General features: G+C 32.9%; 1 protein-coding gene across 4 annotated transcripts in view; it reads right to left on the reverse strand.

Moving 5' to 3' along the window:
• bnip2 (BCL2 interacting protein 2) overlaps window positions 1–13,221 on the reverse strand; it is a 39,876-nt gene that overhangs the window by 3,187 nt on the left and 23,468 nt on the right. The window contains exons 6-11 of one of the 4 annotated variants that reach the window (XM_062061285.1): window positions 12,242–12,344; window positions 12,049–12,180; window positions 11,889–11,975; window positions 11,727–11,825; window positions 5,144–5,179; window positions 4,919–4,946 (exon numbers count right to left, since the gene is read on the reverse strand). In XM_062061285.1, coding sequence (XP_061917269.1) covers window positions 4,925–4,946; window positions 5,144–5,179; window positions 11,727–11,825; window positions 11,889–11,975; window positions 12,049–12,180; window positions 12,242–12,344 — 479 coding nt within the window. In that variant the 3' untranslated portion in view covers window positions 4,919–4,924. The remainder of the gene's footprint in view (window positions 1–4,918; window positions 4,947–5,143; window positions 5,180–11,726; window positions 11,826–11,888; window positions 11,976–12,048; window positions 12,181–12,241; window positions 12,345–13,221) is intronic. The other 3 variants (XM_062061283.1, XM_062061287.1, XM_062061286.1) reach the window with 3 other exon arrangements.

The raw sequence follows: 13,221 nt of genomic DNA on the forward strand, positions 1-13,221 counted from the left end.
AGTCTGTCTAAAAATATCAGTTATATTGGGAGTTAATGGAGCTGAAAGAATATGTTTATATCCAATAACAACGTGGCAATCAAAAATACAATGCAATATTTAATTACAACAAAAAACTCCCAGGCAACATTTAAGACTGCTAACCTTCAAACTGAACAATCCTAAAATATAAGGAACACATCTGATGGGCCCTAGGGTTGCACAAAGGTTAATTAAACAGCTTTATAACATTAAAAACACTTTTTGTCATGTGGTGACCATTTGTCTGAAACACTAAGGATGCAGGGACAGATGCTGTGGTGGGACTACAGTACTAATTATACACTCCATATAATAATAGTCAGGAGGACTTTGAGGGCTAAAATATAATGATTTTCAATGAGTAGTAGTTTTTAGTTTTGTTCAGTTATTGACTTTATTGTCATCAAACAATTGTATGTAATAAAAACAATAACAAACTAGTTTAAATATTGTGATTTTCAAGGTAAAAGTTTATTTTCAAGACAAAATGATTTTCAAGGTAAAAGTTGATTTTCAAGACAAAATGATTTTCAAGGTAAAAGTTGATTTTCAAGACAAAAAATTATTTTCAAGGTAAAAGTTGATTTTCAAGGTAAAAGTTGGATTTTCAAGACAAAAAATGATTTTCACGGTAAAAGTTGATTTTCAAGACAAAAAATTATTTTCAAGGTAAAAGTTGATTTTCAAGAAAAAATAATATTTTCAAGGTAAAAGTTGATTTTCAAGACAAAAAATTATTTTCAAGGTAAAAGTTGATTTTCAAGACAAAAAATTATTTTCAAGGTAAAAGTTGATTTTCAAGGTAAAAGTTTATTTTCCAGGTAAAAGTTGATTTTCAAGACAAAACGATTTTCAAGGTAAAAGTTGATTTTTCAAGACAAAATTATTTTCAAGGTAAAAGTTGATTTTCAAGACAAAAAAAGATTTTCAAGGTAAAAGTTGATTTTCAAGACAAAAAATTATTTTCAAGGTAAAAGTTGATTTTCAGGAAAAAATAATATTTTCAAGGTAAAAGTTGATTTTCAAGACAAAAAAATATTTTGAAGGTAAAAGTTGATTTTCAAGACAAAAAATTATTTTGAAGGTAAAAGTTGATTTTCAAGGTAAAAGTTGATTTTCAAGACAAAAAATGATTTTCAAGGTAAAAGTTGATTTTCAAGACAAAATTATTTTCAAGGTAAAAGTTGATTTTTCAAGACAAAATGATTTTCAAGGTAAAAGTTGATTTTCAAGACAAAAAATGATTTTCAAGGTAAAAGTTGATTTTCAAGACAAAAAAAGATTTTCAAGGTAAAAGTTGATTTTCAAGACAAAAAATTATTTTCAAGATAAAAGTTGATTTTCAAGGTAAAAACTAATTTTCAAGGTAAAAGTTTATTTTCAAGTTAAAAGTTGATTTTCAAGGTAAAAATTGGTTTTCAAGACAAAAAATTATTTTCAAGGTAAAAGTTGATTTTCAAGACAAAAAATTATTTTCAAGGTAAAAGTTGATTTTCAAGTTAAAAGTTGATTTTCAAGGTAAAAATTGATTTTCAAGGTAAAAGTTGATTTTCAAGACAAAAAATGATTTTCAAGGTAAAAGTTGGATTTTCAAGACGAAAAATTATTGTCAAGGTAAAAACTGATTTTCAAGGTAAAAGTTGATTTTCAAGACAAAAAATTATTTTCAAGGTAAAAGTTGATTTTCAAGACAAAAAATTATTTTCAAGGTAAAAGTTGATTTTCAAGACAAAAAATGATTTTCAAGGTAAAAGTTGATTTTCAAGACAAAAAATGATTTTCAAGGTAAAAGTTGATTTTCAAGACAAAAAATTTATTTTCAAGGTAAAAATTGATTTTCAAGGTAAAAGTTGATTTTCAAGACAAAAAATTATTTTCAAGGTAAAAGTTGATTTTCAAGACAAAAAATTTTTTTCGAGGTAAAAGTTGATTTTCAAGACAAAAAATTATTTTCAAGGTAAAAGTTGATTTTCAAGACAAAAAATTATTTTCAAGGTAAAAGTTGATTTTCAAGGTAAAATTTGATTTTCAAGACAAAAAATTATTTTCAAGGTAAAAGTTGATTTTCAAGGTAAAATTTGATTTTCAAGACAAAAAATTATTTTCAAGGTAAAAGTTGATTTTCAAGACAAAAAATTATTTTCAAGGTAAAAGTTGATTTTCAAGACAAAAAATTATTTTCAAGGTAAAAGTTGATTTTCAAGTTAAAAGTTGATTTTCAAGGTAAAAATTGATTTTCAAGGTAAAAGTTGATTTTCAAGACAAAAAATGATTTTCAAGGTAAAAGTTGGATTTTCAAGACGAAAAATTATTGTCAAGGTAAAAACTGATTTTCAAGGTAAAAGTTGATTTTCAAGACAAAAAATTATTTTCAAGGTAAAAGTTGATTTTCAAGACAAAAAATTATTTTCAAGGTAAAAGTTGATTTTCGAGACAAAAAATTATTTTCAAGGTAAAAGTTGATTTTCAAGACAAAAAATTATTTTCAAGGTAAAAGTTTATTTTCAAGGTAAAAGTTGATTTTCAAGACAAAAAATGATTTTCAAGGTAAAAGTTGATTTTCAAGACAAAAAATTGATTTTCAAGGTAAAAATTGATTTTCAAGGTAAAAGTTGATTTTCAAGACAAAAAATTATTTTCAAGGTAAAAGTTGATTTTCAAGACAAAAAATTATTTTCAAGGTAAAAGTTGATTTTCAAGACAAAAAATTATTTTCAAGGTAAAAGTTGATTTTCAAGGTAAAATTTGATTTTCAAGACAAAAAATGATTTTCAAGGTAAAAGTTTATTTTCAAGGTAAAATTTGATTTTCAAGACAAAAAATGATTTTCAAGGTAAAAGTTGATTTTCAAGACAAAAAATGATTTTCAAGGTAAAAGTTGATTTTCAAGACAAAAAATGATTTTCAAGGTGAAAGTTGATTTTCAAGTTAAAAGTTGATTTTCAAGGTAAAAATTGATTTTCAAGGTAAAAGTTGATTTTCAAGACAAAAAATGATTTTCAAGGTAAAAGTTGGATTTTCAAGACGAAAAATTATTGTCAAGGTAAAAACTGATTTTCAAGGTAAAAGTTGATTTTCAAGACAAAAAATTATTTTCAAGGTAAAAGTTGATTTTCGAGACAAAAAATTATTTTCAAGGTAAAAGTTGATTTTCGAGACAAAAAATTATTTTCAAGGTAAAAGTTGATTTTCAAGACAAAAAATTATTTTCAAGGTAAAAGTTGATTTTCAAGACAAAAAATTATTTTCAAGGTAAAAGTTGATTTTCAAGGTAAAAACTGGATTTTGAAGACAAAAAATTATTTTCAATGTAAAAGTTGATTTTCAAGGTAAAAGTTGGATTTTCAAGACAAATAATGATTTTCAAGGTAAAAGTTGATTTTCAAGACAAAAAATTATTTTCAAGGTAAAAGTTTATTTTCAAGGTAAAAGTTGGATTTTTGCATTAGGGTTGTACGGTACTAGTATAGTATTCTGGTATTAATTCATCAAAAACGGTATTATACTCTGAGTATAAAGTACCTGTTAGCCATTTATTTTTTTTTACGGGCATGACGGCGACAAATAAATTAAGTTTCTTTCAAGTATCATTATCACTGCAAGACGAGGAATAGCTAAACATGCTTCACTACACACCGTAGGAGGATACAATAGCTCACTGGCGTCACAATGTAAACAAATGCCATGGGTGGACCTACACCTGACATCCACTGTAATGATACCAAGTACAGGAGCGTATCTAGTCGATACTACTATGATTACTTTAAAATGTATATATATATATATATTTTTTATTTATTTATTTATTTTTTTTTTAAATTGATATCATATTCATAAACTCAGGAAATATGTCCCTGGACACATGAAAACTTAAAATTATGACCAATGTACCAACTATTTGGTATCGGATCGATATCTAAATGAGTGGTATCATCCAAAACTAATGTAAAGTATCCAAACAAGAGAAGAATAAGTGATTATTACATTTTAACAGTAGCTAGAACATGTTGAAAGAGAAAGTAAGCAGATATTAACAGTAAATGAACAAGTAGATTAATAATATTTTTTTACAATTTCTCCTTCATAATGTTGACAAAATAATAGGTGTATAAATGACACAATATGTTACTGCATACGTCAGCAAACTAATTAGGAGCTTTTGTTTGTTTACTTACTACTAAAAGACAAGTTGTCTAGTATGTTCACTATTTTATTTAAGGACTAAATTACAATAATAAACATATGTTTCATGTTCCCTAAGATTTTTTGTTCAAAATACAGCCAATAATGACATTTTTTTGAGGTCTGCTTTATTTAGAAAAGTATCGAAAAGTATTGAAATACATTTTGGTACCGGTACCAAAATATTGGTATCGGACAACCCTATTGTCTGCAAATGCACATTATAAATAAGATAAATAAATAATTAAGATAAAATAATAATTATAAACAACAATAAAAATAATTACAATAAAATAATTAAGATAAATAAATAATTAGAAATATAATAACATATATTGTGAGTCATTCTTGCAAAGTAATGACTTCAATGTGCAACATCCCCAACAGAGTGAGTGAAGTACCGTACTTGTTGGTATTTCATGTTTTTAGCAGCAGTTTTTAAAAATGTGCCTACGTGATGTGCTGCATCCCCTCTGAAAAATCCAATTAAAGCCCAAAACAGATGAACAGTCATTGCTTAATAAGTGTGCAGATTGCTTTAAGTGCACATGCTCGGGAACATTAGATGTGCGGTGAGTCATGCAAACAAGCTGTGAAGGCTCAAATCAGTGTCAGGGAGGATGAGGATGAGGAGGCACCATGTGAGCGTGCAAACCACACAACCACTTCCTTGGAGACACACCCATTTTACTTAGGACAACAGGAATTTACTTACCGAATATCAAAAAAATCCCAATGTAAACCTTTCATCGGAGAAAACATACATGCCAGTAATTATCAACACAGCGAGAGGCTTGAAATGAAACCACACAGGACACAAAAAGTGTCTAATTGTGAGTGAGGTGGGCCCTCTTAGGGGTCAGCGGGTCTTGGTTAGTTTTGTGAAAAGCAAAGTTCTGACACCAAGCCCTGGGTAAATAAAATAAAAAATGCAGAATACCTTTTATGGCTTTTCCTATTTTTTTCCTGGTCAAACCTTAAGAAGGGAGCAGGGAAATGAAGTTTGAGAGAGCAGAAAAGACAGCCAGAAGCAACCAAACTACAATGTTTGTTGTACAACATGGAAGAACCTTTCGCCTGAGGGTGTATTCTTATCTTAGTATGTTTTTCTACAACATACACACCTGCATGCGATCCTATTTCATTGCCGTGCAGTAAAAATTCTATCACATTTGGGTAAATATTGAATGATGATGTAAAACACAGAATTGAACAATTTAAAACATCAACAAAAACATCTCTTCTGTGCAGGAGACATCAATTCAATGACTATCTAAAACTCAAAGTGTATTTTACATGTTCTTTGTGTTGATAAAACTACTATGAAAAACATTTGGCCCCAAAAGATGGGGACAAAATGGTCAAAAGAAGTGCAAAATACAAAAAAAATCAACCATCAACGTCCCATGCACAGACATAATATTAATAAATCAGTAACACTCAACACCTGCAGTCGTATAAAACCATCATGACAAGTATAGGCAACACCCGTACAATTATTATGACAACCATAAACCCAAACAATGAGTGTGACATCATCATCATCAACACTGCATCTTCACTATAGGGGTCAAACATTTTCTATTCTGAAAGCTACTTTTACTAGATAAAAATGGCTGCTAGCTACTCAGTTTTGTGACATTTCTTTTCACAGCTTATTTCAACGGGAATAAGTTTGTTTTGCCAGCGCATTAAAAACCTCTAAAGGCTTAGTGGCCACATGCGTGGACAGCACCTTTTAGCTCTTATTTCCAAAATTGTGTACACTACTGAATTGGGGTCTTATGGCCACTTATGTGGACACTTATACTGCCATCTGGTGGTGTAAGAAGAGTATAACATACAATGGAATTTGGAGAAAAAAAGGGTAAAAATAAGAATTAGCATGTCACTAAACATGAAGTACATGTTTGTGTACTTATGGACTAAGTACATCATATCAAAAGATGATTCTTAGTTTTTATTCTAATTAGGGTCCAATAAGCCCAAATAGCAAAGAGAAATAAAAAAAAAAAAGCATGTAAACAAACAACTTGGGCCTTAAGCCTTGTTTTGTATGACAAAAACAACAAAAAATGTTGTTCATCTGCATCTTAACTCCTGCAGTAGATTTTAATTTTTTTCTTTTTACACTTGCATTACAGTTAAGGATATTTAAATATTGTTTAAAAAAACATTACATGGAGACTTGAGACACTCGTGATTTAGGGCTATATAAATAAACATTGATTGATTGATTGATTGACTTAATTACTGAAAGTAACAGTAGAGGGAAAATCAAGTTGCCTCTATATTGAAGCTATTATCATATATATCTAATTTATGACACCAAAAACGTCCAAAGTTTGCGAATAAATAGAAATGATCGAAATAATATCAATCCCAGCCGTTTTGAGAGTTAACAAGGAAGCCATTCACGAACCATACCATACCATGAATTGATTAACGTGCACCCCAAATTAAACAAGTTGGAAAATGTATTCGGGTGTTACCATTTGGTGGTCAATTGTACGGAATATGTACTGTACTGTGCAATCTACTAATAAAAGTTTCAATCAATCAATCAACATGGTCCGTGATGTAGAAATAGCAACCGCAGATCTGTTCCCCATCAACAACAATGCTAATAAAGCAGACTTTGTGAGAGCCAACAACGATTACTTGGGGAAAATTATGATCCAGAACCTCATATTTTTGATCCCGAACACAAAGTGGATGAGCAATACCTACTCAGTGGCCTAGTGGTTAGTCCGCCCTGAGATGGGTAGGTCGTGAGTTCAAACCCCGGCCGAGTCATACCACAGACTATAAAAATGGGAGCCATTACCTCCCTGCTTGGCACTCAGCATCAAGGGTTGGAATTGGGGGTTAAATCACCAAAAATGATTCCCGGGCGCGGCCACCGCTGCTGCCCACTGCTCCCCTCACCTCCCAGGGGGTGATCAAAGGTGATGGGTCAAATGCGGAGAATAATTTCGCCACACCTAGTGTGTGTGTGTGTTAATATCATTGGTACTTTAACTTTAATACGTTTTAGAAGCCGAGTGCTAAACGGATGTAGCTCCAATAAAAAACTTTAACATCAACAACATTGCTAGGTACTAAACATACAAACTATTTTATATAAAACACACACTTACTGTAATATTTCCACTCTCATCGGGATGCCAACCGACAGGACGCTCACATAATTGTGTTTACATGAAGGTTCAATCACAGTTCAATCACTAGCGTCTTTTTCACTATCTCAGGGGATGTGAAAGTGGACCAGCCTCTCGGTCCATGGCCACATTTGTCTACTACCGGGTGAGAGACGCATGAATTATAATTTAAAGTTGACTTTTAGCAAGTTTGAGACGAAGCAGGAGCTGACGCCGGCTTAGTGTGTCAACAATAGCAGCGTAAGCTAGCTATCAATGCGCCGCTAGAATAGGCCGTCTGCGTTAGCGCTTATAATAACAATATCGCTCATATTTGGTTAATGGAGCATTTTTGGCGGTTTCTGGAAGTTTTTAAAAAGGGTATTATGAGCGCAATAGTATCTGTTGACTTAATTGTTAGCTTATTTATTTACGATTTAATTTGCATGTTCCTTTTGACTGTACATGTACTGTAAATGTATAACGTATTTATATTATTCATATGTGGATAATGCTGTATAATAGACTGTATTTATATTATTCACATGTGAATAATGCTGTACAATAGACTGTATTTATATTATTCACATGTGAATAATGCTGTATAATAGACTGTATTTATATTATTCACATGTGAATAATGCTGTACAATAGACTGTATTTATATTATTCACATGTGAATAATGCTGTATAATAGACTGTATTTATATTATTCACATGTGAATAATGCTGTATAATAGACTGTATTTATATTATTCACATGTGAATAATGCTGTACAATAGACTGTATTTATATTATTCACATGTGAATAATGCTGTATAATAGACTGTATTTATATTATTCACATGTGAATAATGCTGTATAATAGACTGTATTTATATTATTCACATGTGAATAATGCTGTATAATAGACTGTATTTATGTTATTCACACATGAATAATGCTGTATAATAGACTGTATTTATATTATTCACATGTGAATAATGCTGTATAATAGACTGTATTTATATTATTCACATGTGAATAATGCTGTATAATAGACTGTATTTATGTTATTCACATGTAAATAATGCTGTATAATAGACTGTATGTATATTATTCACATGTGAATAATGCTGTATAATAGACTGTATTTATGTTATTCACATGTGAATAAGGCTGTATAATAGACTGTATTTATATTATTCACATGTGAATAATGCTGTATAATAGACTGTATTTATGTTATTCACATGTGAATAATGCTGTATAATAGACTGTATTTATATTATTCACATGTGAATAATGCTGTATAATAGACTGTATTTTTGTTATTCACATGTGAATAATGCTGTATAATAGACTGTATTTATGTTATTCACATGTGAATAATGCTGTATAATAGACTGTATTTATGTTATTCACATGTGAATAATGCTGTATAATAGACTGTATTTATATTATTCACATGTGAATAATGCTGTATAATAGACTGTATTTTTGTTATTCACATGTGAATAATGCTGTATAATAGACTGTATTTATGTTATTCACATGTGAATAATGCTGTATAATAGACTGTATTTATATTATTCACATGTGAATAATGCTGTATAATAGACTGTATTTATATTATTCACATGTGAATAATGCTGTATAATAGACTGTATTTATATTATTCACATGTGAATAATGCTGTATAATAGACTGTATTTTTGTTATTCACATGTGAATAACATGTGAATAATCTCTAAGCATTCCGAAACAGACTGTTTGAAAGTACGCCTGATCAAGTGGTACTTCCCAAACACTGTTGTATTCTACCAGAGATTTTTAGGACCTTCAAAGACCAATGTCAACAATCGCTAACAAATCAGAGGCTCTTAAAGCGCACATGAGAGAAGGGCTCCTGTGCATCTGCAATCCCCTGATTCACGTACGATCGTACGCTTAAATTTTCTTTCTAGGAAGTTGACCTCTAAACCAGTGGTCCCAACCACAGGTCCGGGGACCGGCACCGGTCCGTAACGCATTTGCTACCGGGCCGCACAGAGACATTAAATAATTTATAACCGACCGCATTTCCTCCTACTTAACTTTGACCACTCCCACCAGACACACCAATAAGCTTGTTCATAGATGTATTATAAAACTCCTAATAGGAAGTCGCCATTTGCTATATTTGTTACATCTTTGTTACATGGCACAATGCACATTATTAAACATATAAAATGTAAAGGTGCCAAATTGTAGCCAAAAGCTAGGTTCCATCTAGCTAGGTTGATGACCTAAGTTTAGGGCAGATCAGGAACAAAGTGACCATAGTAGTTAAAGTGCATAAGGCCGATGGAGAAGTGCTAAATTGTTGCATATAATAATTGTGCTGAAGGAAAAAAAGACACATCTCCTTTGGCCTAGTAAGTTAAAGTGCTGGTGTTATTGCACATAGTCCTATTACATAAGTGGTTAGCAATAACGGATGTAGTAACGCATTAAAATTTGGACCAAAAAGATAGCATTAGTGTATCTATCTATGAAATATTGCACAAAATATGAATACATAACATTTAGAATGGAAATAGTAACCCACAGAAATATATTGGAACTAATGTCAAGTATTTCTAGCTTTCTTATATATCCATGCTCTTGTCCTTGAATGTGATGTATCACCTAAAACCCATCAGATATTAAAGGCCTACTGAAATGATTTTTTTTTATTTAAACGGGGATAGCAGATCCATTCTATGTGTCATACTTGATCATTTCGCGATATTGCCATATTTTTGCTGAAAGGATTTAGTAGAGAAAATCGACGATAAAGTTCGCAACTTTTGCTCGCTGATAAAAAAAAGCCTTGCCTGTACCGGAAGTAGCGTGACGTCACAGGAGCTAGTATTCCTCACAATTCCCCATTGTTTACAATGGAGCGAGAGACTCGGAGCGACAAAGCGACGATTACCCCATTAATTTGAGCGAGGATGAAAGATTCGTAGATGAGGAACGTTACAGTGAAGAACTAGAGGGGCAGTGATGGACGTATCTTTTTTCGCTCTGACCGTAACTTAGGTACAAGCTGGCTCATTGGATTCCACACTCTCTCCTTTTTCTATTGTGGATCACGGATTTGTATTTTAAACCACCTCGGATACTATATCCTCTTGAAAATGAGAGTCGAGCACGCGAAATGGACATTTAAAGTGACTTTTATCTCCACGACAATACATCGGTGACACACTTAGCTACTGAGCTAACGTGATAGCATCGTTCTCAAATGAAGATAGAAACAAAAGAAATAAACCCCTGACTGGAAGGATAGACAGAAGATCAACAATACTATTAAACCATGTACATGTAACTACACGGTTAAAAATTCTCAGCCTGGTAAGGCTTAACAATGCTGTTGCTAACGACGCTAAGGCTAATTTAGCAACTTAGCAACCGGACCTCACAGAACTATGATAAAAACATTAGCGCTCCACCTACGCCAGCCAGCCCTCATCTTCCCATCAACAGCCGTGCTCACCTGCGTTCCAGCGATCGACGGCGCGACGAAGGACTTCATCCGTAGGTTTGGCGGCAAGCATCGGCTAGGCGTCTGCTAAGTAAGTCCTTGTTGTGTTGCTGTAAGTATTGTACTTAGCCGCTAATACACCGATCGATCCCACCTACAACGTTCTTCTTTGCAGCCTCCATTGTTCATTAAACAAATTGCAAAAGATTCACCAACACAGATGTCCAGAATACTGTGGAATTTTGTCGAAGAAAACAAGAGGTTTTTGTATCGGGTCGATGGGGTACAACCACTTCCGTGGATTTTGTGACGTCACGCGCATAAATCATATACAAAGGAGTTTTTCAACCGGAAGTGTGGCGGGAATTTAAAAATTGCACTTCATAAGTTAATATTATTGTATTGGCATGTGTTGCAATGTTAAGATTTCATCATTGATATATAAACTATCAGACTGCGTGGTCGCTAGTAGTGGCTTTCAGTAGGCCTTTAAAGCCTAAACAAAGCCTACTACTAGCAAACTTTTTTTCTTTTTTTTTAAACAAAAGTCTATGGAGAGCTTTTTTGCAAAAGGAAAAGGCCAGGGGCTCCCACTAATTGAATGCTATGGTGAGTTTTTTCATGTATTCATTTTTCATGCACTTATTTGCTATATCTATCTGCCAAACGTGGAAGGCCGGTCCGTGAAAATAATGCCTACATTAAACCGGTCCCTGGTGCAAAAAAGGTTGGGGACCCCTGCTCTAAACCACAAGGATGTCACTCACTCATTTAGTTACACAAACGTGGAAGGTTTGGCTGCAAATGTATCCAATTGTCATGGTGGGATAACTGCTGATGATGGCACATGGACAACAGTGTGCTGCTTGTTAAAGAAGGGGGTAGTACTCACAGCTTGATACAATCTGGTATGGACACGTACTCCATGGGGACCAACTCTGCCAGGTCTGTCAGGCTGTACACGTACTTGATTTTCTGACTAAATTTGGTGCTGTAAAAAAGAGTTGAGTTATAAAAGCAAGAACTAATGAAGAATGTGCACGGTCTCTCTTACCTAATGAAAGGTTTAGTGAGTGCCAACACGGTGCGAATGAACCAAGAGGGATGGACGATTATCAATGACTTTAGGTTCTTCCTTAACCTGGAAAACAGCAAGTTATTAAACGTACATTTTAAGACGCCATATTGCTATTGTAGTTAAAGTGACAAATCACCTTCTGTCAATCTGCTGATAACATTTTCTGAGCCAGCCGACGGTTGGCATCTTTTTCCGAGAGGTTGCCCCGTTGAGATAGACAATCATGTAGTTCTCTGCCACCAGAAGCTCCAGTGTGCCGATGACGTACCTGCAAGATTCCATTAGCCGCGGTTATGAAAGGCTCTCTCACGAGGCAGATAAACACTTACTTGAATAAATTGTCCATGATGTATCTGTAATTTGGTTGACTGCTCTCAGGCATGAAGCACACAGCAAAGACAATTATGGCATTCAAGCCGTCGCCATAGTAACCTGCACGGAAAACATCACTTAGTGTTTACTATTGAAAAGCCTACTTATTTCCCTTTTAAATTGTGTCCATTCGCAAGTAACAAATATTTATGGAAGTTTGCATGTGCCAAATCTTCCAAATATTATACAGCACAGTCGCCGCTTAAAGCATATTCTACAATGTTATGGTCCGAAATTAAACATTTTCAAACATAAAAAATGGCTAAAACTAAAAATACCGATACTACAGTAGTATTTGCCACTAAAGGAGACCAAACTAATCAGAGCGCCCATGTTCAGTATCAAGGCCACTGATTGGCTCAGCCTCAGGCAGCATTACTATATTGGATTAGAAGATCTTTAAAGTGACCATAGGGTGTTATTTCATGTCCAGAGGGCTCTCAGGGTGCTGAAAAACCTATTTATTATCCCACTTCTCTGTGAGCGCTTTGAGTATCTAGTAATAGAAAAGCGCAATATAAAATCTAATCCATTATTATTATTTAGAAGGTTGTTAAAATATTTTTACGATCTAGCTATGAAATTAATTGATTTATAATAATGATTCCTAGTCTGCCGAAATTAATTTAATTTAATGTCCACAACCAATTAACAGCGATAAACGAGGGCGACTGTATTCTTCCGTTGCTATGGAGACTAGGGATGTCCGCCGATATTATCGGCCGATAAATGCGTTAAAATGTAATATCGGAAATTATCGGTATCGTTTTTTTTATTATCGGTATCGGGGTTTTTTTTGTTTTTTTTTAATTAAATCAACATAAAAAACACAAGATACACTTACAATTAATGCACCAACCCAAAAAACCTCCCTCCTCATTCACACAAAAGGGTTGTTTCTTTCTGTTATTAATATTCTGGTTCCTACATTATATAT

The sequence above is a fragment of the Entelurus aequoreus genome, linkage group LG10 (assembly GCF_033978785.1).
Source record: "Entelurus aequoreus isolate RoL-2023_Sb linkage group LG10, RoL_Eaeq_v1.1, whole genome shotgun sequence".
In the NCBI taxonomy this organism is placed as follows: domain Eukaryota; kingdom Metazoa; phylum Chordata; class Actinopteri; order Syngnathiformes; family Syngnathidae; genus Entelurus; species Entelurus aequoreus.